At 44.4% G+C, this 27,663-nt stretch overlaps 1 protein-coding gene across 1 annotated transcript in view; it reads left to right on the top strand.

The window, feature by feature from the left end:
• The window catches only part of HFM1 (helicase for meiosis 1), a 2,166,952-nt gene that overhangs the window by 1,427,557 nt on the left and 711,732 nt on the right, over positions 1-27,663 (top strand). The window contains exons 19-20 of the mRNA XM_069233212.1: positions 7,732-7,863; positions 11,809-11,894. Of these exons, the coding sequence (XP_069089313.1) occupies positions 7,732-7,863; positions 11,809-11,894 (218 nt within the window). The remainder of the gene's footprint in view (positions 1-7,731; positions 7,864-11,808; positions 11,895-27,663) is intronic.

The raw sequence follows: 27,663 nt of genomic DNA, 5'->3' as shown, positions 1-27,663 counted from the left end.
TCCATTATGCCAATGTAAATTGGTGAAATTGGTCACTAGCCTGTTAGTGACAATTTGGAAAGAAATGAGAGAGCATAACCACTGAAGTTCTGAATAGCAGAGCCTCAGTGAGACAGTTAGTCATAACACAGTTAACACATACAGGGCACACTTATGAGCACTGGGGCCCTGGCTGGCAGGGTCCCAGTGACACATACAACTAAAACAACGGATATACAGTGAAATATGAGGGTATCATGCCAGGCAAGATGGTACTTTCCTACAGTGATTTCAAGGTTTTTAACTTCCTTGGATAATTGAAGAGGGTGTCTGAGATCATCAGGCCAGGCGCACAGTGGGTCATAATTTTTCCATTCACCACATATGAGTATTGCTGTTTTGGAGGTATTTAGTTTGAGATGGCTCCAAGTCATCCACTGATCAACGGCCCTGAGGCAACTGAAGAGTAGTGAGTTTTCAATGTTTTTGGGGCATTCTAATTTGAGTTGATTGATCCTTGGGGGACCCCTTCTTTTGTGAGGTAGGATTTGGATGAGAAGGGGGGTGAATAGATGATATTAGTTATTTTTTTAAGGTAGGATGTAATCCAGTCGAGAGCAGTCCCTTCTATGCCGGCTTCGTGGAGCCTTTGAATTAGGGTGTCATGGTCAACAGTATCAAAGGCAGCTGAAAGGTCCAAGAGAAGTAGTGCAGCAACTCCATTACGGTCGACTGTATTTTTAAGATCACCCCAGATTGCTGTGAGTGCCGATTCAGTTCCTCTTCCTGGGCGGAATCCAGTTTGGAAGTCTGAAAGTATAGAATTGTCTTCAATGAATTGTGACATCTGGGTAAATGCTGCTCTTTCTATCAATTTGCCCAGGAAAGGTCCATTTGTGATTGGTTTGTAGTTGTTGAGGTCTTGCGGGTCTAGGTTTGTTTTCCTTAATAAGGGTCATATGTATGCCTTTTTCAGGTCTACAGGAAAAGTTCCTGTAGTGAAAGAGTTGTTGATTATTCTTCTTACAGGCGTGACAGCAGAAGTAGATAAAGAATGTTCTTGAAGATGTGCGGTGGGCAAGGGTCAAAAGGGCAACCCAAAAGTCTGCTTGCTTTGACCAAATCCATAAATTCACCTTGTGATATTTGTTTGAAGGACTGTAGAGGCTGGGTTGGTTTATTCGTAGAGGGTATTTTAGGAAAGGGGTTGGTGCTGATGGTTTTCTTCTGTTTTAAATATGAGTCCAATGTGTCTGCCTTGGTTGTGTAATAAGTTGCCAGTTTGTTTGTGAAATCTTGAGTAGTGGAATGACTTCCTTTCATGTATGTAGGTTTTCGAAATTCATTGACAATTTTATACAAATCTTTGGTTGCAGATTCAACATTTTGAATTCTGTCTGAGTAGTATCTTTTTTTGCTTTTTTGATTGATGATTTGTATATTCTCCTAAGCTTGTGTAGCTGCAGTTTGCCTTGACTGTTGTTTGTTTTGAGCCAGGTCCGCTGCAACTTTCTGATTTGTTGCTTTATCTTTTTAAGTTCTGTGTTCCTCCAAGGTGTTGGTTTTCTTTTGTCGTGTTTGTTTTTTATGAGTGGTATTAGGATATCAAAAGGTTCCTGTAGCCACTTGTAATGTTTTGGAACAGAATTAATTGTATTTAGATCAGTGTTGGCTATTAGTTGTGTTTCTAAGTCATCAAAATTGAGTTTGCTCCAAGGTCAATAGGTGCATGTATGTAAGTAGTTGCGGGGTGTGTGGGATCTGATGAAAGTTCAATGCGACTAGGCCAGTGGTGATAGCTTTTGGATGGGGCAGATTGGGTTTGTCAAACCAAATGTTCAGGTCCCCAAGAATGCATGGGTTTGAGTATAATGTAATAAGGTTTGAGACTATATCTAGAAAAGCGTCTGGGAATGTGGAGTTTTTAGGTGGAGGTCTGTAAAGGAGGAGAAAGTTACAGGAGGAAGTTGGAGTAGGGTGGCATCTGGTGAGATGGGCTTCAAAACCTTGTATGGAAATGTCTGTTTTACTGATCTGTATTGCCTGTTTGAATATAGTAGTTTTTTTAGAGTGACGAGCATTTATGAGCTGGCAGTTTAGAAAAAGTGTGTTAGTGGCCGTGTTGTTTTGCTTAGGAGAAGGGTAAGCGGTATATTTTGAGCTTGTAGCAGGTGTGTTGTTAGTTGTGATAACTGTGTGAGGGTCACAATAGTCATGTTTTTCAATATAGTGTTCCTCTTCCAGCAGGTTTAGGAGGCATTTTGTTGGGTCTGTGTGTGTGGGTGGTGGACTTGGTGGCTGAGAGAGACATGAAGAGTGTACTGTTTTTCATAGGGTTGCCTTATTATGTAATAGACAAGGGGATGCAAAGTTGTTAAGAGTGGCATATTGTTTATTTTGTTTGCGTCTGTTTAGTGTGGATGGAGTATGGGTTAGGGGCGGTGGAGGAGCATGTGGATCATAATGTAAGGCTCTAAATTGTGCAATGGGGGAGAGGCGGGCAAAAGAAAGTTGCTGGGTTGGGGTGCTTGTGGTAGATGTTTGTGAAGAGTGAGAATGTAGAGGTGAAGATTGGACGGGATTTCTATTCTTTGTGTAGTCATGAGAGTGGGAGTGGCTGTGACGATAAGTATAATGAAAGTATGTATTGATTGGATGTGCTGATGTGTGTGGTCTGTATTGTTTTTGTGGAATAGTGAGAGGGGATATTGATATAATTGTTTTCGGCGAGGGACTTGTATGTGTGTTAGTGCTGGTGAGTGGAATTAGAGTATTGCAGGGGGTGATGATGTGTTTTGGAGATGAATGTATGAGGTGTGTAAGATGGGATGAATGTGTGTCAGGGGAGTTTGTGTTAGTGCTGATGACTGAAAGAGGTAATATGTGTAGTGGAGTGGAGTGTGAGGATAGTATGGTTGAGTGTAATTGGTGAAGAGATGGGAAGGGCATTTGTAGATATTGTGCTGGAAGGCTTTGTTTAGGAATTGTCATGATGAAAGGTGGTCTGTGTGGAGCAAATAGAGGATAGTGTTTTTGGTTTGTATGAACAGGGAGTGTGTATCTGTAAGGCTGAAAGTAATGTATAGTGTGGTTTTGTGTTGTGTGGATGATGGCAGGTTGTGTTAGTGGGAGTGGACAGAGTAGTGTTTGCTGTGAGAATGAAGGTGTTTTACTATTGTAGTTGTGGTGGATATGTGTGTAGGTGTTGTAAATGGCATATTGTGTTGGATGATGGGACATTTCAATCTGTATGCGGTCAGTTTGTGATGCAGGAGTTGGATGTCTTTGCAGATAATGTGTTTGCATGTTGATGTATGTGTAGGGTATAAAGTCCTTTCTGATAAATGATAAATTGGGTAGCATTTCTGGCCCTAGGCCCTACCAGCCCCGAACAGGCAACTGCCCTTGTCCTCTCCGCCCTTTGCTGAGACGCCCGGGCTGAAGACGCCCTGAGCCCTAGGCTTATATAGCCCTACTGGTCAATAGAAACCTAGTCCTAAACCTAACCAATCAGATTTGTAACCCTATTTCAAACAACCAATGGGAGACCCATCCCTAATAACCAATCATAACGCTAATCCTGACAACCAATCACAACCCCCAACCCTAGAACCAGGAACCAATCAGAATCTCAACCCTACTACCAATTACAAGCCCAGCCCTAAAAACCAGTAACCAATCAGAATCTCAGCCCTACTACCAATCACAAGCCCAGCCCTACAACCAGGAACCAATCTGAATCTCAGCCCTACTACCAATCACAGGTCAGCCCTAAAAACCAGGAACTAATCAAACTTTCAGCCCTACTACCAATCACAAGCCCAGCCCTAAAAGCCAGCAACCAATCAGATTCTCAGCCCTACTACCAATCACACACCCATCCCTAAAACCTGGAACCAATCAGAATCTCAGCCCTACTACCAGTCACAAGCCCAACTCTAATCTCTAAGCCAATAGAAAGACCAGCCCCCAAAAAACCTATCACAACACCATATGCAACAACCAATAGAAACTTATATAAGGGCCAAGTTAACTGAAGCCCAGCCCCTGGGGGAAAGAAGGAGGCATCTGCTGTTCTATTCAGAATCTCCTTGGATACAGACAGGCTGAATCCACACTTCCAAGCCAGCAGAGTCTTCTTTCCAGGTTAGGGAGAGATTGTAAAAAAACACTGAAGTACTGCTTGTCGCGCACTCTGAAATGTGGCTTTTTTACGGTAAAAAAACAGGGGATGCAGACAGTTTCTAAACACAATTTAAATCACAGAAACAGATTAAGCAGTCTCCTAAACATATTAAACACATTTTGCAAGATGTATGTAGCCTTTTTACTTAGAAAAGAGGGGGGGGGCTTTTATGCAGTCTTGTGCCACAAACTAGATGGGAAATTTCACACAGTCATGGCTCAAACCAGAAACACCTCTTTAAAAGGCCAAGCTGCCTGAAACACAGAGAGTCTACAGTAAACAGGCACGGGTAGCAGTAAAAAACACTTTTAAACAAATAAGATTTCCCAGAAAACTCTGGGTCTCCTTGCCTAGGTCTTTTAGGAATCCTTGATCACTGAGCTGTATTAGGGCACAGGGAAAATGCTGGGCTCACAAAATGGAGGTGGCTGTCTTGGGCTTCCCTCCACAAACATAAGGGGCCAGAGCAGGTGTGGGAGGAGGGCTCAGGTTGCCTGGGACTCAGACAGCCAATCAGCTAGGCCCAGCCCCTGTGGGAAGGGATGAGGCAGCTGCTGCTCTATTCAGAATCTCCTTGGATACAGACAGGCTGAATCCACATTTCCAAGCTAGCAGAGTCGAGGTCTGTTCATGTTTTAAACTTTAGTTTTGTTGTATAAAAAATCCTGAAAAGAGTTAAGTTCTAAACAGTAACCCTGCAGCAGATTCCCCAAACCTGAAGAAGATTCACTAGTTCCTCTTGATTAGCAGTACGCACATTTTCAGATGTTTCTTAAGCAAAAAACATTTTCAGTTCACAGTGGTACTTTTTTCCTATCTCTGGCCCCCTCAACCTTGATAACTGAAGTCTCACAGAGCAGAGAAGTGAACTGTTATTTGCATTTCATCTTAACCATGTTTCCCTGATCAGGTTTTCAATTTTCAAATTGGCATTTCCGGTGAAATAGCTGAAAGAATTAAAACCTGTTTTGGTGCATTTCTGATTTTCCCAGTAGATTTCAGTATTAGCATTTCTTTTGGGCTCACTATTCAAGCCATGGTGATCTTGTTACAAGATGCTCTAGGCCTATTCCTTTTATATACCGTTCTTGTTGGCCACGTCAGCAAAAACAGTAAGTGAGCTGGCGAAACTGTCAGCTTCCCTCATCCACCACTTTCTCCAACTACAAAACTTAGTTTGTTACAAAATGTCACCTGCTGCATATGATTTTATTGCCAGCACTCTCGTTTTTCACCTTTCAAAGGTAGAGACAAGACTGCATAGGCTGAAGCGATGTGCACCTCGACTACTACGTTTATGGGTCAAAAGAAAGATGTGAAAATATTTTTTGTGGGTTATAAGGGCCATATGTATGAACACATTGTCCGCCTTGCATTCCTTCTCAAAGCACTACTATTTGGATCCCAGTGTGATTGATAAATCTTAATGTCGAAAAACTGTTCAGAGCTTTGTTGTTTAACTCTAATTATCACATCCACTTAAGTAGGCGCTGTTGTGTGGATGAGGTGCGGCGGCCTGATTGCATCAGTAGGTGCAACACACTTTGGGGTTATACGCTCTGTCTGCCAGGCTGTTCTTCTTTCCGCAACGTTCCCTAGAACACGCCTGCCGCCCACAGTCTTTAATTATACATTCTTTCACGTCATCTAGGCTATCTCCAAATATGACAATATGAGGGGTTTACTACAGCGACCCCTCAGAGTTACTAAGGGCCAGATGTATCAAAAAAACCTTTTGCGATTCGGAAACATTGATTTTTAAGAAATTGCTATTCCTGAGTCGCAAAATGCTATGTATCATATTTGCGATTCGGTAATAGCGATTTCTTAAAAATCCCAAATGCTATTACCGAATCACAAATGATGATACAGCCCCCATTCGCACCTATGGGCCTGTCGGCCCATATTTGCTAATTTTTTGCATTTCCCAAATTGCAAATTCCTAACTGGAATTCGCAGTTTGGGAAATGCAAACTCCAGGGTGCTGGGGGCCTAAGGCCCCCTCTGCTGCACCCCAAAACAATTTTGGAAGACATGTAAGGTGCACACATGCCAAAAGGGCATGTGTGCGTTACACGTCAATTTTAAAAATGCATTTTTAATGCATTTTTAAAATTTGCACATGGTTACCACCAAGTTCAACTTGGTGGTAATAGCGATTCCTTAATGCCCAATTCGCATTAAGGAATTGCTTCATACATGTGCTTAAGAAATCGCGAATAAGGATTCCTTATTTGCGATGCCGCATTTAGAGAATCGCAAATTGCGATTCTCTAAATGGGGTCGCAATTTTAAGGAATCACTATTTTAGCGATTCCTTAAAATTGCACTGCGAATGCCTTTCTTAGATTCAGAAAGGAGATTTTGCATTCGCAAACGGCCGAAGTTTGCAATTCGCACCGTTTGAGAATGCAAAATTATTTGATACATCTGGCCCTAAACTACTTGGTAGTGCCCGCGACCAGTTACGCCACTGGCACGACACTACAGGCCCCACCCAAAGACTTGTTAGGGAGCAGTTGACAAGCAAGGCGTAGACTAAGACCCTGCTTCCGAGTTGTTTGGAGTTTCCTGATATCTGCGGTTATAGTATCTTTGGTAACATTCTTCCTGATAGATCTGCGTGTTTTCCAAAGATTTCCTCTCACCTTCTCACTTTGAGATTGAAAATTAGTGTTAGTTATTCTCTATTTTTCAGTACTGTAATTTTGGGCATCGCCACAACCCGTCCTTATATTTTTCAGTGTTGAAGAACTGGCAGAATCAGCGTCACCAGCCCCGACTGTTCCTTAAGGGGAGCAGCTGCTTCACTGAGGTCTCGGCTCCGCGGCTGAAACACCACAGCAGTAGAGTTTTGAGTAATGGGGAAAGTAGGCATTTGCCTAGGACCCCTACTCCCATGGGTGCCGCAGGAAAGCGAACATTCTCTCTAATTGATCTGTGCTTCTATTTTCCACCTAGACTTCCCGAGCTCTTTGCCTGTGTCTATCACATTGTCTCTCTCCTGCGTCTTTGTAATTTCTTTTTGAGGTCCCAGGAAATACACGTTTGAATTCCATTGTATTACCCTGTTGAAGGTTAACTCACACTTTTGTATTCTTTGGCTTCAAAGGGACTTGAATTTACAAGAAATTGTTGATAAAATAACATTTGTCTCTTACAAGGCCACCCAAATATGACTTGCATGGGGCCTTCGAAATCTTTAAGTTGATACTGCAAAGCACCACCTGACACAGTTGTAGTGTCATTACGATAACAAAGTTCGGGACACAGTTTTAACAGTGGGAAGGGTTCACATGTAAGGAAGCTGAATATCTACCCGAAATGTGGTCACAAAAGGTGAGTAGTCTATTCATTACAATTGACTGATTTTGTTGAACCTACAGGATAAAAATGTGCAATTGGCTACAGCTGTTATGTCCAGTTTACACTGATAGACATATCATGTTGCTTGTATATAATAATTGAGATTAATTGAAGTGAAAGCAGTATATGGAATGGTGAATGCTCAAATTGTTTACCTATTCTTGGCACATAATTAAGTGAATATGTTACCTGCACTGTAGGTCTTTCTGAATTTATGGCATCAGAAGAAAAGAAGTTCTCTGCCTTTTTGAATTCTTTGATTCTAGCAAAGTGTTTCAGAGCTAAATTATGGGAAAACTCTCTTCATGTGTCAAAACAACTGGAAAAGATTGGTATGTACTGAATAAATGAATGGGAATGCTAATATGTTTATCTGTTTTGTCACATTTATTGTACCATTTGAAAAAGTATTACCTTGGTTTTATAATAGATGCTAATATTCATATACAACTTAATTGCATTTTCATAGCCGACAATCACATGTATGAATATTTTCAAAGTTTTGCTTACAAATCAATTAGACAAAATCTGTTTCATTTTAGTAATTCGAAACAATCTACATATAGCACAGTCGTCCTACTGTCTGTATGTTTTTTGGGGGGTCTGTCAAGGACCTGTGACAAAAAAAATATTGGTGAAGGAGCTTCACACAGATTCAGAGGAGAGAAAGCATCCATTGAGAAGACAATAAAAGTGAAAACTCATAAAGAACAGGCACTCATTTCAACATTCTGTACAAGTAGCGTACAGGCATGCAAAACACTGAAAAATATTTATATTGAGGGGGAAAAATATTTATACTAAGGGGATCTGGGTTGTTAGAACTGTCAGCCTTAGGGTGGTCTTCCGGCATACCTTTTGCCACTTGCCTCATGGTTTTGCTGATTCTTTTTGTTGGCCTTAGGACTTGGGGACCTTCACCTTTGCTGACAAGTGCTAAAGTGCATGTGTTTTTCCCCTAAACATGGTAACATTGTTTTATACCCATTTGGCATATTTCATTTATTTGTAACTCCCTTGTAAAGTGGTATACCTTATACCCAGGGCCTGTAAATTGAATGCTACTAATGGGCACGCAGCACTGCTTGTACCACACACACAAATAGCCCTTTGAACAAGTCTCAGGCATGACATTTCAGAGCCTGTGTGTGCAGTTTTATTGCTACCTCGACTTGGCATTTAAAACCTTTATACCATTCCCCTTTTATTACACATAGGTCACCCCTAAGGTAGACTCTAGGTAGCCCGCACGGCAAGGAACTGTGTAAGGAAAAGGTTGGGCATGTACGTTTCAGTTTTGCATTTAGTAGTGAAAAACACCAGCATTTGTTTTTCACTGCTGTGAAGCCTACTCCTCTCGTAGGTTAACATTAGAAATTACTTATTACACTTTTAAGCTGCATTTTCCAATTAAGAAGGAGTAGTTATGACATGTTTCATATCATTGGAATGGTAATGACAAATCCTCTTTACTAGTAAAGTCAGATTTAACATTACTATTTTAGAAATGCCACTTTTAGAAAGTGGACTTTTCTCTGCGCTTATAGCTCTGTGTCTTGGGTGGGTGACAGCTATGCTTTGTGCATTCCCGCTAGAAAGCTACAAACACAGGAAGGTTAGGTGTGCCTAAGCAACCATCTGTATTCTGGTGGCCCTTACTGGGCAGCAAGGGATGAGGGGGGCTGACACCGCTGAATAAACAGTGTCTGTCCGCACACAAATGGCTGATTTCCCCATACTGATAGTCTGGAGCACGGGCTGGGAATAAAGAGCTTCTGTGCACTTCAAAGACCCTTCATTGAAGTCACCCTCACTTAAAAGGCAAAACTGGGTATAAGTACGGGTTGTCTGACCCACCAAATCAGACACTTCTGGAACTCCAACTGGACTTTGTCAGAAGAACTGTTATGCTGCATCAAGGACTGTTATTCTTTTGGAATGCTGACCTGGAAGGACTGCTTTTCTGCTGTGCTGTCCTGCTGCCTGCTGGTCTCTGGCCATGCTGAGAAAGAGCTGGACTATGCCTTGCACCCCAAGTGGTCCCCAAAGGCTTGTTGGCCTGCCTCCTATTGCTTGAGCCCCAGGGATATCAAAGCCTCTCCCCCTGCTCCTGTGCCTGGTTCACTGGAAGTGGACCTAGATACTTGTAACAGAGAAATTAATGCATTCACAGTCTGTTTAGAGCAAAACTGGCGCTTCAACTCTATTGCAGGAGTAGGACCAGCGCATTGCTCTCAGAACCAATGCATCGCCATCTACAGCCCAATGCTTGTAGCTGTGCGTCGCTATGGCAGCAGCGCAGAGACATCAACGCTTCCTCTCCACTGTGTGAAGAAACCCGGCACATCGCCTTTGGAACCAGCACCTCTCAGTTCTGCACCCTGTCATTGGAACTGATGCATCACCACCACTGCTTGAAGAAAATCCATGTATCACCTCAGATGCAGCTCTGGCTTCGACATGTCTTTGATGCATCACTTGCTCCGTATCTCTCTGTTGCGACCAGGATCATGGTACTATGTCCACTGGGCCTGTGTGGCTCTGCGCTCCATCACGGCCAGCCTGAACTGTTGACTTTTACCAAGTTCAGCGTGACCAGATAACCCCTTTTGGCGTTTATTGCTTCTAAGTGCTAGAACTCTTTTTATTGTTTAAAATTCATAACACTTTGGAGTTTTCTCATTTTGGTCTTGATTTATTTATGAAAAAAATTGTCTATTTTTCAGACCTGGTGTGGAGTCTTCTTGTGGTGTTTTAATTGTGGTATTGTGTGTGTGTTGCACAAATACTTTACACATTGCCTCTTTCGATAAGCCTGACTGCCCTGTGGCTAGCTACCAGAGGGTGAGCACAGTTTAGCTTTTAGTGTGTATCTGACTTAAGATTGTGGTTCCTGCTTGGACATGGTGCATACCTCTGCCAACCAGAAACCCAATTTCTAACATGGGTCAAAGCATATAGAAGCTCCACATGCCAAGATACTCAGTAAGTTCCTCAACCACAATTGCTGTTAAGATACTGTCTGCAAGTTGTCCCTATGTAGGATGCAAAGGTAGGATCTGTGGAGTTGATAAATTTGTGATGTTATAAAATGTAACATAAAGACAATACTCACAGGGGCTAATAAACACTACCTACATTGCCAGTGATGACCGTGACTCCTGGCAATCACATAGAAGCACACAAAATACAAATAGCAAGGTTGAATAACTTAATACATAGCCAAGGGCATAGAGAGGCTTAGTGCTAAATAGGAAAGATGGGAAGACATTGATACTATCTTGCAGCTAAGGAACTAAGATATAGGAAGAAGCATGCAAGGCAAGGTCTGAGAAAGGGTATCATCTCAAAGAAGTGGAGATTCAGATGTTAAGGTCACTTTGCATAGGAGCTACCTGAGTAAAAGGTAAACACTGCTGAGCATGTACACACAAGATGACATAGTCGCATGCATGGGTCATCACAGAGGCAGGTCTAAGAAATGACACAGGTGCCATTTCTATTTTTAATGATCAAAGATGAATCGGTAAACAAAAACATGGAATTGGAGTAGAGCTAAAACATGATTTTGTAAGGTTGAGTGGATGGCAGCAATTTATTACCACGCCTGCAAAAAAATTTTAAATAAAAAAGACTGTAAATGTAATGGAACAGTGGTTGAGGAGAACAAATAGGGAGGGGTTTCTGGGGTGTGAAATAAAATATAGCCAGGTGGAGAAAGGAGGGGAAAAGCAGCACTCTAAGGAGAGGGCAACATGGAACACTGGTGGTGGGGTAGTTTGGTGGGAGAAAAGCACACAAGAGAGAAAGAGAGCACCAGGTGAGTATCTGGTGATTTGGTGGGAAGAGAAGAAACACTGAAGAGAATAACCAGGAAAATGCATGCACTCTCATGGAGTGCTTAACCAGAAAGAAAAAGATAATTCCCTAAAAGTAAACAGTGGAAGATTGCAAGTAAGCCAATCAAATGACTAGTAAACGAGAAAGGCCCCTGGTAGGTACACATGAAAGATGATGAAGGCAAGTAATTTTACAAGAAACAAGCAATTGAGAGTGACAGTAAAGCCAACCAATGCTAAGCAAGGCAAGCTGTAAGTTCACTGTAAGTTTTTGCAAAAACTAACAAAAGGTCTTTTGCAACCAGACAGCTTGCCCTGTTGGGTAGGCAGTCCTAAAAAAAGATATAATCTCAACTGCTTGCCATGTGCTAAATTTTGAAGTATAAAAATAATAAACTATGAAAGTGTGTGTGTTAAAACGGTACCATGTATTTACAGGTGTAACACTGTCCAGTGCAATGGTAAATGCAAACCTAACATCATTTAAAAAAATTGAAGCAACAAATGCAAGGGAACTTGAATTGGTAAGTATAGACATGTATTTTTTGTGTTCATTACTGTTCACTTTGCTACAAATAATAATTCATTCAGGAGCCATAGGTGTTGGAATATAAAGGAAATTATGGTAGTCATTTAAAGTTTAACAGGATGGGAAAAAGCCAGCAGTATTGCAGTTATCCTGCCCACCAAACCTTCAGTTCTCCTGCCCCATTTAGAGTGTGGAACCATTGTTAGACTGCACTGGCATTGCTTTCAGTTCTACTGCCAGTCAGACAGTGAAGGTGGGCTGTCTGCCACAGAATCACCACCTTTTTAGGGTCGAGCACGCAAGTACTCTGGCCCCTGTTGTAATCTCTCTGTGGGCTTATAACCATGCCCATGTCGCGTGCATCAGTTTGGTTGGTTTGTGGGCTTGCCTTTTAAAATTCGCTTTATTTCATTAGTGAAAGGCATGCATATTTCATGCCTTTTCCGGTGTTTAGCTGTCCTTGAGAGCACCAGTAAACTACTGAAAACATACGAGGTTCCGTGTTTTCCGAATGGCTTCCGAACTACTTTTACATTTTTATTTCCTACGCAGCGTGATCTTGCTGGGTAGTAGTCGAGCGCTTTGCATGACATAGACCCTAGACCATAGAATGGGTTACATGGATAATTGCACTTTTGCCGGTTACATGGATAATTTCAAGAAAAGTCTGGTTAGGAGTTTACAATGCCAATTGCTCTAACGGGGTCAAGACTGATTTGCATATGGCTGGGTCCAAACTGGAATGGCATGGCAAGCAAAAAAACTGATGAATTAAACCCAGATCTGTGACTGGGGGTGAATGTTGCATTCCGTCCATCATCTGTTGTTTTTGCAATTGCTCTAACTGGAGCAAATGAGAGACCCATTGCATTCCAAATGCTTGCTTTCATTGGAAGGGACACCCCATTCCAGGTGGTTCTTTCAGTTCATACTTTCCTTGCCCAATTTCTCCATGTGCAAGTTGGCAGACTTGGTAAGGGAAAACAAATAATGAACCCATGCGCAGGTGCAAGGAGAAAACTCTGGGGCATATTTAGGAGCCCCTAGCATCACCTTAGTGCCGCCATAGCGTAATTCTTTTTACGCTAAGGTGGCACTAAAGTGGCTTTTTTTCCCACGTCATATTTACAAAGTGGTGCAATGCATTCATTGCACCACTTTGTAAACCCTTGAGCCACATTACACCTGCGTCAGACATAATCTATGCAAGGGGACGCTCTGGAGCTAGGAGGTCTGCAAAAATGGCGCAGTGAAATTTAACAGATTTCACTGTTACATTTTTGGCATCATTTTTAACACCTGTTCAGAGCAGACGTTAAAATGACACTCCCATAGAAACCTATGGGACTCCTGACACTTTGCTACACTAGCGTCAACATTTTTGACGCTAGTGTTGCAAAGTGTTATAGTAGCATCAAAAATGTTGACACTATTGCGCTAATGACTGTCTGGGTGCGCCGTATCATAAATATGATGCAATCATGGTGTCGCTAGATGCCGGTAGTTGAGGGCAGAAAAAGTGGCGTCAGCTTTGATGCCCAACTTTCTCGTAAATATGTGCCTCTGTGCCATGACCTTTTTCATTTTGGTTTTTATAAACAAACTCTCTTTTGTTCTGAAAAACAAAATTGAATGTTGAGCTTGCCACATCTACATGGCAGCCCCATCTACATCCTACTTTGCAGAAAGTGGTTTGAGCGCATTGGAAAAAATAACTTTTGTCAAAAAAGATTTCTGCCTACATGGTATTGCCTCTGCCAACTGGGCGGATGACCAATTATACTCCAAAATACTCCCTAACTGATTTAGATTTGCCCTGGTTAACTGCAGTCAACACAGTTTCCAGCAACAAGTTGAATGAAGAAGATCATTATAGACTTCACAAAATAGTTTTATTTCAACAAGTAAACATTGTTTTTAACAGGGGTGCTAGCCGAAATCTCAGGAATTGGCCCCACAACCAACCTTTTCCTAAAACGTCAAACAGAGAATTCAGATCAGGTCAAATTCAGAGCTTCTTATGGCCTAAGCATGAACAATTTAAAGCAAAAAATTTGTGAAATCTGTGGACTTCAAGTCTACAAATGTATCTCTTTTTGCCCGCCCATACCTGCATGGCTGATTATTGTTTCGGCTAGATTGGCAAGAACCTTTATGTGACCACCCTGGTTTGTAATGAAATCACCTTCATCTTGAATTTGTACTGGGGCTGAGCCCCTCAGAGTTACTCCAAAAATATAGAAGATCAAATTTCATTGATCTTGGTACCATTCTTGCTGTTGAAGGGCTGCTTTCAGAGAAGCCACAGTGGATCTGAGAGGACCAAAAAGAGTGCATGTGAAGCGTGGACAAAAGAGAAGCTTGACTATAAGTGTGACATTCGTCAAATGATATTTGAGAGAGACCAGGAGGCAATCAAAATCTAGTTTTTATACTTTCTTCCCTTTGACGATGGAATCAACGGAGGGTGCGAGGGATTGCTATGGTTAATGATATTGAAGACGGTCTTGGGTTGATTTTTCACTAGGTTAATTACATTTTTATTGAAGGGCACTTTGACATCGAATATGTGTCTTTTGTGGAATTTTCGACTTGGTCTCAATGTTTGGGATAATGGGGTGACTGCTCCACCTTTCTTTCTTTATAGCTATGTATTATTTTTGCTCTAAGAGCGGCAGCTCTTCTTTCTGCTACCTCAGATAAAATTGTAGGCATCCACTAAAGAGGTCATGAGTCAGTGCTCAAGTTTAGCAGATTGTTTGAGATCATGTGCTCCAGGATTGTCTTATCATTGTCTTTGAAGTTTCTCATCGGGATCTTAGGTTTTTTGCTTAGCCTATCTTGTGAGCTTTAGAGCAAAGGAGTAAAAACGGCATGACAAAAATGATCAAACGATTCCACCAAGATAGTGTCATATGTGATGGTACCCGTTTGGACTTGACGTGAGACCTCCAAGTTGTTTTGTTATGTTATTTTGAAGATATATGTAAAAGCGCATTTCTACCAGAAGTTTTCTTGGCGCTGGCAAAACAGAACCCACCAGTAAAATGTCTTCAACATAGTCATATGCCTGTTCAAACAGCCATAGTTTCAAGAGCTGTTTGAATCTGGTGTAACAAGGGGTCAACTTCATTTCTAGTGGCCAGGAATTTCATATGCGAGGAGGCAAAACAAAAAACCTGTAACCACAAAATCTCTGTTTTTTAAAGTGGGGAAAGGCAAGAAGGTTCAAATAAGAAGATCATAAGTTGCAGCTTGGTAAATATTTTTGAAAGCAGACCTAAATGAATGCAGGACTGTTACTGTATAGGACTTTAAAAATGAGACAACCAATCTTAATACCGTGTGCTGTTTTACAGGTAGCCAATGCAGTTTCCTCAGCAAAGGAGTGATATGGCATCGCCTGGGTTTATGGCAAATAATCCTAGCCGCCTGGTTTCGTACCAATTGTAGTCTGTGGTTAAGGCCCTCAGGGAGGCCCAAGGATAGGGAATTTGCGTAGTTTAATCTGGAAGTCGCCATTGAGATGATTACCTGACTAAGGGCTTCAGGAGTCAGGAAATTGCCTATTTTTCTGATTTTACACAATTGCAGGAAGATTGAGGAAATGACAGTCCCATCCTGGGGCTTCTTGGACAGCTTATAATTGATGAGGAGTCGGAGGCTCTTTGCTGCAGTTGTCAGCTGGGGGAGTATCTAACGCTGCGGGCCAGTCTCTGGGATTCCACATCATAGTTGAGGTACTAGTGATGAAAATTTCCATTTTATCAGAATTTAATTTCAGCTGGTTACTGTTCATCCAATCATGGATGAACAATAATGCATTTTGAAAGACAGTTTTAGATTCTGGTGAGTTGTCAAAAGCAAAGTGCAGTTGCATATCATCTGCATAGATCTTGACCTTCATCTTTACTAAGGCATGAACAAGAGGATGAATATAAAGATTGAAGAGGTGAGAGGACAAAGGAGATCCCTGGGTAGGCCGCAGGAAAGTTGGACCTCGGGAAGTTGAAAGGGGGTAGACAAATTGATTGGCAGCGGTCTTTCAGAAAGGATGCCATCCAATCTAACAGACCTGTGGCTCTGACACGGTTGATCAAAAGTACATGATCAACTGTGTTGAAATCTGCTGAGAGATCCAGGGGTACCAGCACCTGAGGGTTGCCTCTATCTGCCTCTACCTTTATGTCGTCCACAACTGAAAGAATGACTGCTCCAGTGGAATGAGCTGGACAGAAGCCAACTTGGTGTGGCATGAGGATTTCTGAGTCCTCTAATAATGAGTGCAGACATCTTGCCACATGTGCTTCCAGGACCTTACCTAGGGACGGTAGCGGTGATATAGGTGGATAGTTTTTCAGGACACTTGGAATATCCCCTTCTTTCATTAATGGTGAAACTATTGCTTCTTTAACCACTTGAACACCAAGGATGAAGGCTAGTGCTACCCCCATGAGCCTCCAACTCCCCTCCCATGGGCAGGGATGGAAGGGGAAACGCTTCAACTTCCACCATGACCCCTCCCCCGCGACGTCTGATGACATCAGCGCGCAATCGCATGCTGACCTCATCAGAGGCCGCCCCACCTGAGCTTCCAGCGCGGATCAGAATGCAACACATTTCTCTTCCGATAGGGGGGTAGGGGCAGGCAGAGGAATGAAAGGAAAGAAAAGGACTTTGCTTTCCTTTCATGTCTCTATGAGCATTTCTGCAGCCCGATCGTGAAGCGAAAATGCCCACTAGACACCAGGGATCTTTGTTTATGTTTTGTTTACTTGTGTAATTGGCATGAGGGAGGCGACGCCTTGAGCAAGGGTCACTCCGTGGGGGTGGGGAGGCATTTTTTATAAGGCCTTTTACACCCCCCTGGGGGCAGCTCGGCCTATTTTAGTTAGGTAAATCTACCCACAGAGCAGGCAAAAGCCACTAAGCACCAGGGATAATTGTTTTTACGTAAACAATGAAGGGGAGCGACCCCTTGATCAGGGGTCGCTCCCCTGGGGGGACAGTTATTTATGAGGCCTTTTCTGCCCCGAGGGCAGATCAGCCTATTTTATTTAAGCCACTAGGTACCAGGGATAATTTTTTAAAAACATGTTTAGAGGTGGGAAGCGACCACTTTGGCAAGGGTCACTCCTCTGGGGAGCAAATTCTTTTTAGGCCATTTCTGCCTCCCCTTTGGGCAGATCTATCTATTTTCATTAGGCCAATCTGACAACGGGGATTTTTTTAACGTCAGTTTCATGCAAGTGGAGCTAACCCTTAGGCAAGGGTCGCTCCTCTGGGGGGTAAATTTATTTAAGGCCATTTCTTGGAGGCAGATCGGCCTATTTCTACTTGCCCGATCTGCCCCTTGGGGGCAGAAACCACTTAGGCACCAGGGATTAGTGTGTGTGTGTGTTTTGGGTGGGTCGAGCCCCATGGGGGCACATTACTGTTGGCCATTTAGATCAGCCTAGTTTTGTAAAAAGTAGTGGGGTGGTGGCTACCAACCAGTATGGGCCTGGTTATACCCCCACCCCAACTGAAGGAGGTAACAGTCTTTAAGCTCTCCCGCGCACACTAAAAGATCTTATCCCAGTGGCAAGCAAGAGGACATTTGATTAATTTGGGTTTTGGTTTTACATTTTGGCCATAAGAGCTTGTCTAACTCTCAAAGTTGTACCACTTGGAATAGAGGGGACTGCACTTTTTGGACTTTGGGACGCTGTCATGTAGAAAAATCTTCGAGACCTAGACACATCTGAAAATGAAACATCTGGGTGAGTCCAGGGTGGTGTGCTTCACATGCACCTGCACCATTTTCTTACCCACAATGCCCTGAAAACCTTCAACATTGCTTGAAATCACACATTTTTCCCGCATTTTTGTGATGGAACCTTGCGAAATCTGCAGGAATCCACAATATTCCTACCACCCAGCATTGTCACATCTATACTGATAAAAATTCTGCTGGTGTGGTGATCCCACACCAATTGTTTTAGCTAAATTTGAGGTTTGCTGAGGATTCTGGGTAAGAAAACTCTGAGGGATGCACGCAAGTCACTCTTCCTGGACTCCCTAGGGTGTCTAGTTTTCAGAAATGTCTGGGTTTGGTAGGTTTCCCTAGATGGCTGCTGAGCCCAGGACCAAAAACGCAGGTGCCTCTCCCCTCCTGCAAAAACAGGTAGTTTTGTATTTGATAATTTTGATGTGTCCACGTAGTGGTTTGGGTATTTCCTGTCGCGGGCACTAGGCCTACCCACACAAGTGAGATACCATTTTTATCGGGAGACTTGGGAGAATGCTGGGTGGAAGAAAATCTGTGCCAAATTTTGAGGTTTGCAAAGGATTCTGGGTAAAGGAATCTGGTGAGAGCCCCACAAGTCACCCCAGCTTGGATTCCTCTAGGTGTCTAGTTTTAAAAAATGCACAGGTTCTGTAGGTTTCCCTAGGTGCTGGCTGAGCTAGGAACCAAAATCCACAGCTATGCACTTTGCAAAAAAAAGGTCAGATTTTTTTGTGGAAAATGTGATGTGTCCTTGTTGTGTTTTGGGGCATTTCCTGTTGCGGGCACTGGGCCTACCCACATAAGTAAGGTACAATTTCCATCAGGAGACTTGTGGGAATGCTGGATGGAAGGAAATTTGAGGCTCCTTTCAGATTCCAAAACTTTTGTATCACTGAAATATGAAGAAAAAGTGTTTTTTGTGTACAATTTTGAGGTTTGCAAACGATTCTGTGTAACAGAGCCTGGTGAGAGCCCCACAAGTCACCCTATCTTGGATTCCTCTAGGTGTCTAGTTTTAAAAAATGCACAGGTTCTGTAGGTTTCCCTAGGTGCCGGCTGAGCTAGGACCCAAAATCCACAGCTATGCACTTTGCAAAAAAAAGGTCAGATTTTTTTGGGGAAAATGTGATGTGTCCTTGTTGTGTTTTGGGGCATTTCCTGTTGCGGGCACTAGGCCTACCCACATAAGTAAGGTACCATTTCTATCAGGAGACTTGGGGGAATGCTGGATGGATGGAAATTTGTGGCTCCTTTCAGATTCCAAAACTTTTGTATCACTGAAATATGAAGAAAAAGTGTTTTTGTTTTGTAAAATTTTGAAGTTTGCAAAGGATTCTGGGTGACAGAACCTGGTGAGAGCCCCACAAGTAACCCTATCCTGGATTCCCCTAGATGTCTACTTTTGAAAAATGCACAGGTTTGTTAGGTTTTCGTCTGTGCCGGCTGAGCTAAAGGCCAAAATCCACAGCTAGGCCCTTTCCAAAATCAGCTTTCAATGTAAAAATGTGGTGTGTCTATGTTGCGTTTCCTGTTGCGGGCATTAGGCCTACCCACGCAAGTGAGATACCATTTTTATCGGGACACTTAGGGTAACACAGATTAAAAGAACAAGTGTTCTTGCTGCTTGTCTTTCTCTAGATTTTTTCCTTCCAAATATAAGACTGTGTGTAAAAAAAGGAGACTATTTGAGAAATGCCCTGTAATTCACATGCTAGTATGCGGATCCCGGAATTCAGAGATGTGCAAATAACAAGTGCTTCTCAACACCTTATCTGGTGCCCATTTTGGAAATACAAAAGTTTCCTTGATACCTATTTTTCACTTTTTCACCGAATGAATTGCTGTATACAATGAAAACCCTTTGCAAGGTGCAGCCTATTTTTTGGCTCTGGGTGCCTAGGGTTCTTGATGACCCTACAAGCCCTATATATCCCCACAACCAGATGAGTCCAGCAGACATAACTGTATATTGCGTTTAAAAATCTGACATCGCAGGAAAAAGTTACAGATTAAAACTTGGAGAAAAATTTATGTTTTTTCACCTCAATTTCAATATTTTGTTATTTATGCTGTTATTTTCTGTAGGAAGACCTTGTAGGATCCACACAAATGACCCCTTGCTGAATTAAAAATGTTGTCTACTTTTCAGAAATGTTTAGCTGTCTACACATAAAATAGTAAAAATGGGGTATGTACTAGGAAAATGCCAACATTGTGTTGAAAATGTGGTTTTGTGATTCAAATCCTTGTCCTGAAAGCTGGGAAGATGGTAATTTTAGCAACACAAACCCTTTGTTGATGCCATTTTCAGGGGAAAAATCACAAGCTTTCATCTGCAGCCCTTTTTTTCCATTTTGTTTTAAAAAAATAAAAGTTTTTTTTTTTTGTAATTTGGCGAATTTCTTGGTCTCCTCCAGGGGAGCCTACAAACTCTGGGTACCTCTAGAGTCCCTAGGATGTTGGAAAGAAAGGACGCAAATTTGCTTTGGGTAGCTTACGTGTGCAAAACGTTATGAGGGCCTAAGCGCAAACTACCCAAAATAGCCAAAAAACGGCCTGGCACCTTAGGGGAAAAAGGCGGAGAAGGGGTTAAAAGATTTGGGGCCACGCCTTGACTTAGGAATTGTTGAGAAGGGATAAAACTGGGTCCGGGGCCAAGGAAGACACCTCCTTTAGACCCTTCGGGGAACATGCATCCTCAGGGAAGCCTGACTTCACTTTAATTAAGAGGTCTAAAAATGATCTTTACTGATGGCAGGCTACTCGGAGAGCGTAGAAGAGTTCCTATCATTAAATAGTGTTATTGCAAGAGAAGGACTATGAGGGATACTGTCTTTGATTATTTTAATCTTTTAAATAAAAAAGTTGTTCAGAGCATTGCAGAAATTCTGAGGGGGCAAGATCTAGTGGTTTCTCTATTGGGATTAGATAATTCAGTGATGATTCAGAAGATTTCTTTGGACTTATTTGTTGAATTTTTTATTTTATCTGAGAAGACAGATTTTGTCTTGAGTGACAGACTTTTTATATTGGTTTAGGCAAGCCTGGTAGGTTACCCTTTTATTGGGGGAGTAATCCCTCCACCAGCTGCATTCGGCCCAAGAGAGTTCCAGTTTAGCTACTCTTAGCTCTTCAGAAAACCAATTAGACACTTCATGTCCTCTTGTTTATCTGGCCCTTCCTAAAAGGGGCAAATATGTTGCTGGATTCCTCCTGCTCATTTATGCTGGTTGTTACATCGGGTGTAGAGGTTGCCAATAAAGTACAGAATAATTCAGTGTTGTCTCCGACCCAATTTCTAAAAGGGGCTCCTAACTTAGTAGGGAGTTTAGGAAGAACTAGATCATTGAGTGAAAATTGGACTAGGTAATGATCAGACCATACATATGGTATAACCGTAAGGTATGATCACAACTGGTCTAAAGTTTGGCCTTTGTTGTGGCTGGGTAGAAACACATGCTGCTCTAAATTCAGGTTACATAGTGTGCCAGTGAAATCCGTGTAATAACACCCTCCAGAGTTCTCATTTGCCTATTAGTTAAAGTCTCCAATTAGCGATGTTTTTCGGTTTTCAATAACTAAAGGGGACAGAAGTTTTGCCAGAGTATGTGTAAAATGGGGCATATGACCTGGAGGGCTCTACATCAAGACGCAGAGAAAAGGGCTGTATATTGAATTGAGCTTTATTATAAGACTGTCAACAGCTGGGATATTTAAGGACTCCAGCCTGGTAAATTTCAACCTTTTAACAATTAAGGCAGCCACTCCCCCACCTGGTTTACTGCCAGGTCTATTAGCCTGGAGTATGGAGGGCCAGATGTAGCAAAGGGTTTTTCCCATTCTGTGTCAATGGGAAAATGTGTTCGTACATATGGCCCGTAGTATTTTCTGGGAGAATAGCTATTGGATTGGGAGAATGTTTATCTGTTAACCATATTTGCGATAAAGCAGTATGCCAGGTTTGTTGAAGTCCACTAATTGAAAAATTTCAAACTGGTGTTTAGCCATAGACCTGGTATTGAGATAAAGGTCTAAAATCTGATTTATCGTGTTTGCAGCCCCACTGCTGCTCTTGGTAATCAGATTGAATCCACTCAGTAGCTGGACCTATCTTTGTAAGTAGCCCTAAGCTAGAAAGGCGTTATAAAATAGAGGGGTCAGGTTGGAATCTTACATAATGGAGATTTTTGAGTTCAGTTGATGTATAGGAGAGATTTTGGACATATTGGCTGGCCCCTGGTCAGTCGCGGATGGACGCAGACAGGCTCGCAATTGGAAGAGGAATAATCGTGGTTGGGTTGGAGTTTCATTTTGGCGCATTTCCATGTTTACTGTTCGTAGTAAATCTGTTAATGCGCCAAAATCCATGGAGCAGGACTTTTGTCCCAAATTACTCTTAATTACTCGAGCTAGCATAATCATGTAATTTTGGTAGTTTCACATCACAAGAGTAATGAATAATTACTGAAATACTCCAATGACTCTGACATAATTAAAATTTGTCCTGGGCGTACCCACAATATAAGGTGTGCCAAAGTCACTTCCTGTGAGATCAGCTTTTCTTTTTGACATATAAAAGGCTGTGTTTGAAAACCGTGGATGCTGTGCGGTCCATTTTGTTAGATGAATTTTCATTGTGCTCAAAGCCCACCTGAAATACATCTTTGTCACTGATTTTTCTCACAAGATTTGGATCATTTCTTGTGGATTTTTCCTTTTCGGTTGCAGCTTATACTTTTATGTTTTATTTTCTTTAAAGTACTTTTGGGTCAACTTCCTCGTAAATCATCTGACTCTGGACATTTTATGGTCTAACAATCTGTTAAGCTAGAAGCATTGCCCTGAATAATCACAGATAATTCCATACCCCTGCTCCCTCACTGTTGGGTAGTAAGTGGCTATGCAACACAAACTGAGGCCCATATTTATACTTTCTGAGCGCCGCATTTGCTTCATTTTTTGACGCAAAAAAGGTGCAAACTTGCATAATACAATTATATTTTGTAAGTTTGCGCCACTTTTGCATCAAAAAGTGGCACAAATGCGGCGCTAAATAAGTATAAATATGGGCCTGAGAGACTTATGGGAAAAGTGGGGCAGAGGGAACGATAGACACACAGGTGGTAATAGTCTCCTGCTCAGGTTGGACAATGGGCAGATAGCAGGCACTGGTTTGCAGGGAGTTGACTAAAGATTCAAAGGCCCTCATTACAACCCTGGCGGTTGGTGATAAAGCGGCGGTAACACCGCCAACAGGCCAGCAGTAAAAAAAATTGAATCATGACAGCGGCAGAAACCGCCAACACATACAGCCACTTTAACACTCCAACCGCCACGGTGGTAGCAACAAACACCGTTACGGTAACCGCCAACAGCCAGGCGGAAGACAATGTACCGCCCACAGCATTACAACAGGCCTATCCACCAGCTTTTCCGGGGCGGTACCAACGCCATCAAAAGCACGGTGGAAACAGAACACTGAAGGGAAAAGACTTACCTCTCGACACTCAAGGAAGAACCACGACACCATGGAGCCCGAGCTGCACTTTTTTCCAATGCTGGTGTACCTTCTCATACACCAGGACACTAACGCCAGCGAAGATGACCACGGTGAGTACTGCACCTAGCACACAAGGGAGGGGGAAGGAAAAAGAGAGTGACACACACACACCCAACACACAGCACCCCCACCCCCAACACCATAAACACAAACAGATGCAACAACATCACATAGACACCCCGTAACCCTCAGGAATAACGCAAGGACAAAAGGAATGGAGTAAAATGAGTGTAATAGTACAGTTTTAGATATATAGGTCCTTAAACAATAAACAGTATGTACAATATTTACAAAATTAGGGACAATGCCCACTCCAAAATGTCCGTGGCCCACAGGGCCATAACCCAGAGGACAAGGCCACACTTAACTCCTGCCTCAATACAGAGAGAACACTGCAGGGACATCAGGTTGAAAAAACACAGGCACCACAGGGGGATGGGGTATGGGGGGGCACCTCAGCTGGAAGATGGTACAACGCCACTGGCCTGGAGGGGGCCCCATGCCCACTGCTTGGTCCTGGGGAGTGCAAGGCCACATTCTCTCTAGTGGGTGGTATGCCCACTGCTTGGTCAGAGGGAGTGCAAAGCCGCAGTCTCTCTAGTGGGTGGTTTGTCCACTGATTGGTCCTCGGGAGTGCAAAGCCACAATCTCTCAAGTGGGTGGTTTGCCCACTGCTTGGTCCTGGGAAGTGGACAGGCACAGTCTCTCTAGTGGGTGGTTTTCCCACTGCTTGGTCCTGGGGAGTGCAAAGCCACAGTCTCTCAAGTGGGTGGTTTGCCCACTGCTTGGTCCTGGGGAGTGCAAAGCCACAGTCTCTCAAGTGGGTGGTTTGCCCACTGCTTGGTCCTGGGGAGTGCAAAGGCACAGTCTCTCTAGTGGGTGGTTTGCCCTCTGCTTGGTCCTGTGGAGTGCAAAGCCACAGTCTCTCAAGTGGGTGGTTTGCCCACTGCTTGGTCCTGGGGAGTGCAAAGGCAGAGTCTCTATAGTGGGTGATTTGCCCTCTGCTTGGTTCCGGGGAGTGCAAAGCCACAGTCTCTCTAGTGGGTGGTTTGCCCTCTGCTTGGTCCTGGGGAGTGCAAAGCCACAGTCTCTCAAGTGGGTGGTTTGCCCACTGCTTGGTCCTGGGGAGTGCAAAGGCACAGTCTCTCAAGTGGGTGGTTTGCCCACTGCTTGGTCCTGGAGAGTGCAAAGCCACAGTCTCTCAAGTGGATGCCTTCTTCCACTGGTTCTGGAGGGGGCCTTGTGCCCAGTGTGCTTCATCGTGGCAAGGAGGGGCTGAGTGGATGCCTTCTTCCACTGGTTCTGGAGGGGGCATTGTGCCCTGTGTGCTTCATCCTGAATGGGGTAAGGTCACAGTCTCTTAACTGTGTGTCACATCAATAGGTGTTGCAGGGGCCAGGATGCACTGGAGCCCATGTAGTCACCACTACACACTGCTTGCCGGCGTTGACGGCTGCTCAGTGGATGCCAGTTGCGCTGCAGGCGGCATTGCTGTCAGTGGTGATGGTAGCCTCCATGCCATCACATGCAGCCTCGGACGGCACATGGTGTTGTGTGCCCCTTCCTACCCTTGGCAGATGGTGGTACCTCCTTGCTTCTGCCACCTGGTGTCTTTTTCTTGCCCTTGCTGGCTGGTGGTGCCTCCTTCCCCTTGCTGGCTGGTGTCCCCTTCTTGCCCTTGCTAGGTGGGGGACCCTTCTTGGCCTTGGTGGGTGGTGATGGCACACTGCCTGGGCTGACGGGTGCCTCCTTGGAGCCTCTCTCACCTGTAGTTGCTGCAGAAGCCACAGTGGCCAGGGACTGGGTGGCTGAGGTGCTGGGCTGGGTTCTGGCTACCCTGGCCTGAGGTGAAGGATGGGGGAAGGGTTAGGGAATAGATCAATGTTGGCAAGGAGAAGCTTCTCAGGGACACGGGGCGGAAAGAAGGTGAAGGTTTGGGTGTGGAGGAAGAGGGAGTGGTTGTAGAAGGTGTCAGTCTGCTGTGTTTGGGTGCAGGTGCATGGGCTGGATGCAGTTGTGAGGTGGATGGCTGTTGGGTGTCTGAGTGCTTGCGTTTGTGTACTGTGGGAGGAGGGATCACAGACACAGTGGGAGAAGACACAGGGGACATGTGCATGGATGTGGGGGTGGTGACTGCCAGTGAGGGGTGTGTAGTGATAGGCGTGCTGGTGATGGAGGTCGTTGATGAGGATGTAGTGCATGCAGGTGTGAGTGGATACGCTACTGGGAGGGAGGTGGACGAGGAGGGGGACTCAGTCGAGGCAGTGGATGTTGGTGTGTCTACATTTGGATGGTGCTTGTATAAGTGCATGTGAGATGAAATGTGGTGCTTGTGTTTGCCTAAACCACTTCTGAGTGTTGATTTGGGTGATTGCTGGTCTGAAGGTGTGCTTGGGATAGGCTGGGGTTGAGGGGATTGTGACTGGGTAGAGGAAGTTGGAGGGGGAGGCTTGAGACAGGGACAATGGCTGCCATCAGTGAGTTAGCCAGAGCCTGGAATGCTCTCTGTTGGGCCACCACACCAGAGTGAATGCCCTCCAGGTATGCACTTATTTGTTGCAAATACCCCGCTACACCCTGGATGGCATTCAGTATGGTCGACTGCCCAACAGAGAGGGATCTCAGGAGGTCAATAGCCTCCTCACTGAGGACAGCAGGGCTGACTGGGGCAGGGCCTTAGTTACCTGGGGTGAAGAAGATGCCCACCCACCTGGGTGAGCGGGCACGGGAAACACGCTGAGGGGCTGCTGGGAGGGCGGTGCTTGTACGGGGTGGCAGCTGTATCTGTAGTTGGGGTGGCCACAGAGGTCTCTGCCACCGCCAGGGAGCTTCCATCGGAGGAGGTGTCGCTGTCGGTACTGTCCCCTCCTGTCTCTTTCGTGGTGCTCCCCTCGCCCTCCGTCCAACTGGTGCCCTCACCGTCTGTGGATTCCGCCTCCAGGCCCATGTGGGATGCAGCTCCCTCTGTCGTCGGTGCCTCTGCTCCTCCGCCAGATGATGTTAATGCACACAAGGACAGGGTGACAAAACAAAAATGGGGGAGAGACAAAGGATACACTTGGTCAATGCCAGCAACAACACTACCGTTGGCGTACACAACTCACAGGGAACAGCACTATGCACTAGGCCATGCACTACCAGTTACAACGTTAGTCACCAGCCCATGGGGTACAATGCCTAACGCCATTAGCTGCACACCTGAAACCCACAGGACCCTGCCCAGTAGTAGATACCCACTAACATTATTGGGGTTGGAGTGCATCTGAGCTTGCCCATCATTGAACATACCCTGCCATGTTTGCCCTGGCCTAGGGGCACCCACAGCCCACATCCCCCACCCAGGTAATACCTTAATGCGCGCAAAGTCATGATTCTGAATCTGTACTCACCCCCTTGTGGCTGCTGTGATGCCTTCAAGTGCCCATCCAACTCCGGATAGGCCACCGGCAGGATGCAGAACATCAGGGGGGTCAGGGTACGATGGGCACCCCTTCCTCGTTGGGAGGCCAGCCCCAGCTGGGCCTTCGCCGTCTTCCTTGCCCAGCGGCGCAGGTCCTCCCACCGTTTGCGGCAGTGGGTGCTCCGCCTGTCAAAGACCCCCAGGGTCCACACCTCCTTGGTGATGGCACGCCGAATACCTTTTTTCTGATGGGTGCTGACCTGCAGAATAAAAACAGCAGAAAAGGTATTAGTCATACCGTCCATACTGTTATACTCATGGCCCACCATATCCCCCCTTCCCCTTACGCACTTACATTGACCACCATACATGCAGCACTCTGCCCAGGACCCCTCAGACCCCCCCTACACGAGTCTTACACACACAGCAATCCATACATTCATGCCCCACGCATCATGCTCACAGTGTACTCACCTGTTTGTCTGGAGGACCATAGAATAAAGGGTACTGGGGTAGGACCCCATCCACCAGTCTCTCCAACTCCTCTGAAGTGAAGGTAGGGGCCCTTTCCCCAGACACTCGAGCCATTGTCGCTTCCAGACACAGGTCACAGCAGCACTTGCAGTGTAGGTCCTCTCATGTTGAAGGTCAGGTAGCAAGTGAGTGAACTGATAGAAAATGGGGGTCACGTCCACAGCGGTGTGTACCCTCAATGCCGGCATACATCACCATTGGCTCCTGGAACCCATAGGCCCCAATGATAACTAACCAATGCGGTCTTGCACGGCGTTCGTTGACCGCCGATCGCAACGGCGCACAATGCCAGCAGATTTACTTAATTTCCACTTGTCCCTCCTCACAGGTCAACTGACTTACGAGTTCACATACTGTTTCTGTAAAGCAAAAATTGCATATTAATGTGGAAATATGTCTGAATATGACCTTCTGCTCACCGTTGTTCACCCTAGAGTTCAACCACTGAGGATGAATAGTATATAGAGACATTCCCCCGTGAACAGACCCCTGGTGGACCT

Source organism: Pleurodeles waltl, chromosome 4_2 (genome assembly GCF_031143425.1).
Source record: "Pleurodeles waltl isolate 20211129_DDA chromosome 4_2, aPleWal1.hap1.20221129, whole genome shotgun sequence".
Taxonomy (NCBI): Eukaryota; Metazoa; Chordata; class Amphibia; order Caudata; family Salamandridae; genus Pleurodeles; species Pleurodeles waltl.
The sequence above is the reverse complement of the archived record's forward strand: the minus strand, read 5'-3'. Positions and strand labels throughout refer to the sequence as shown.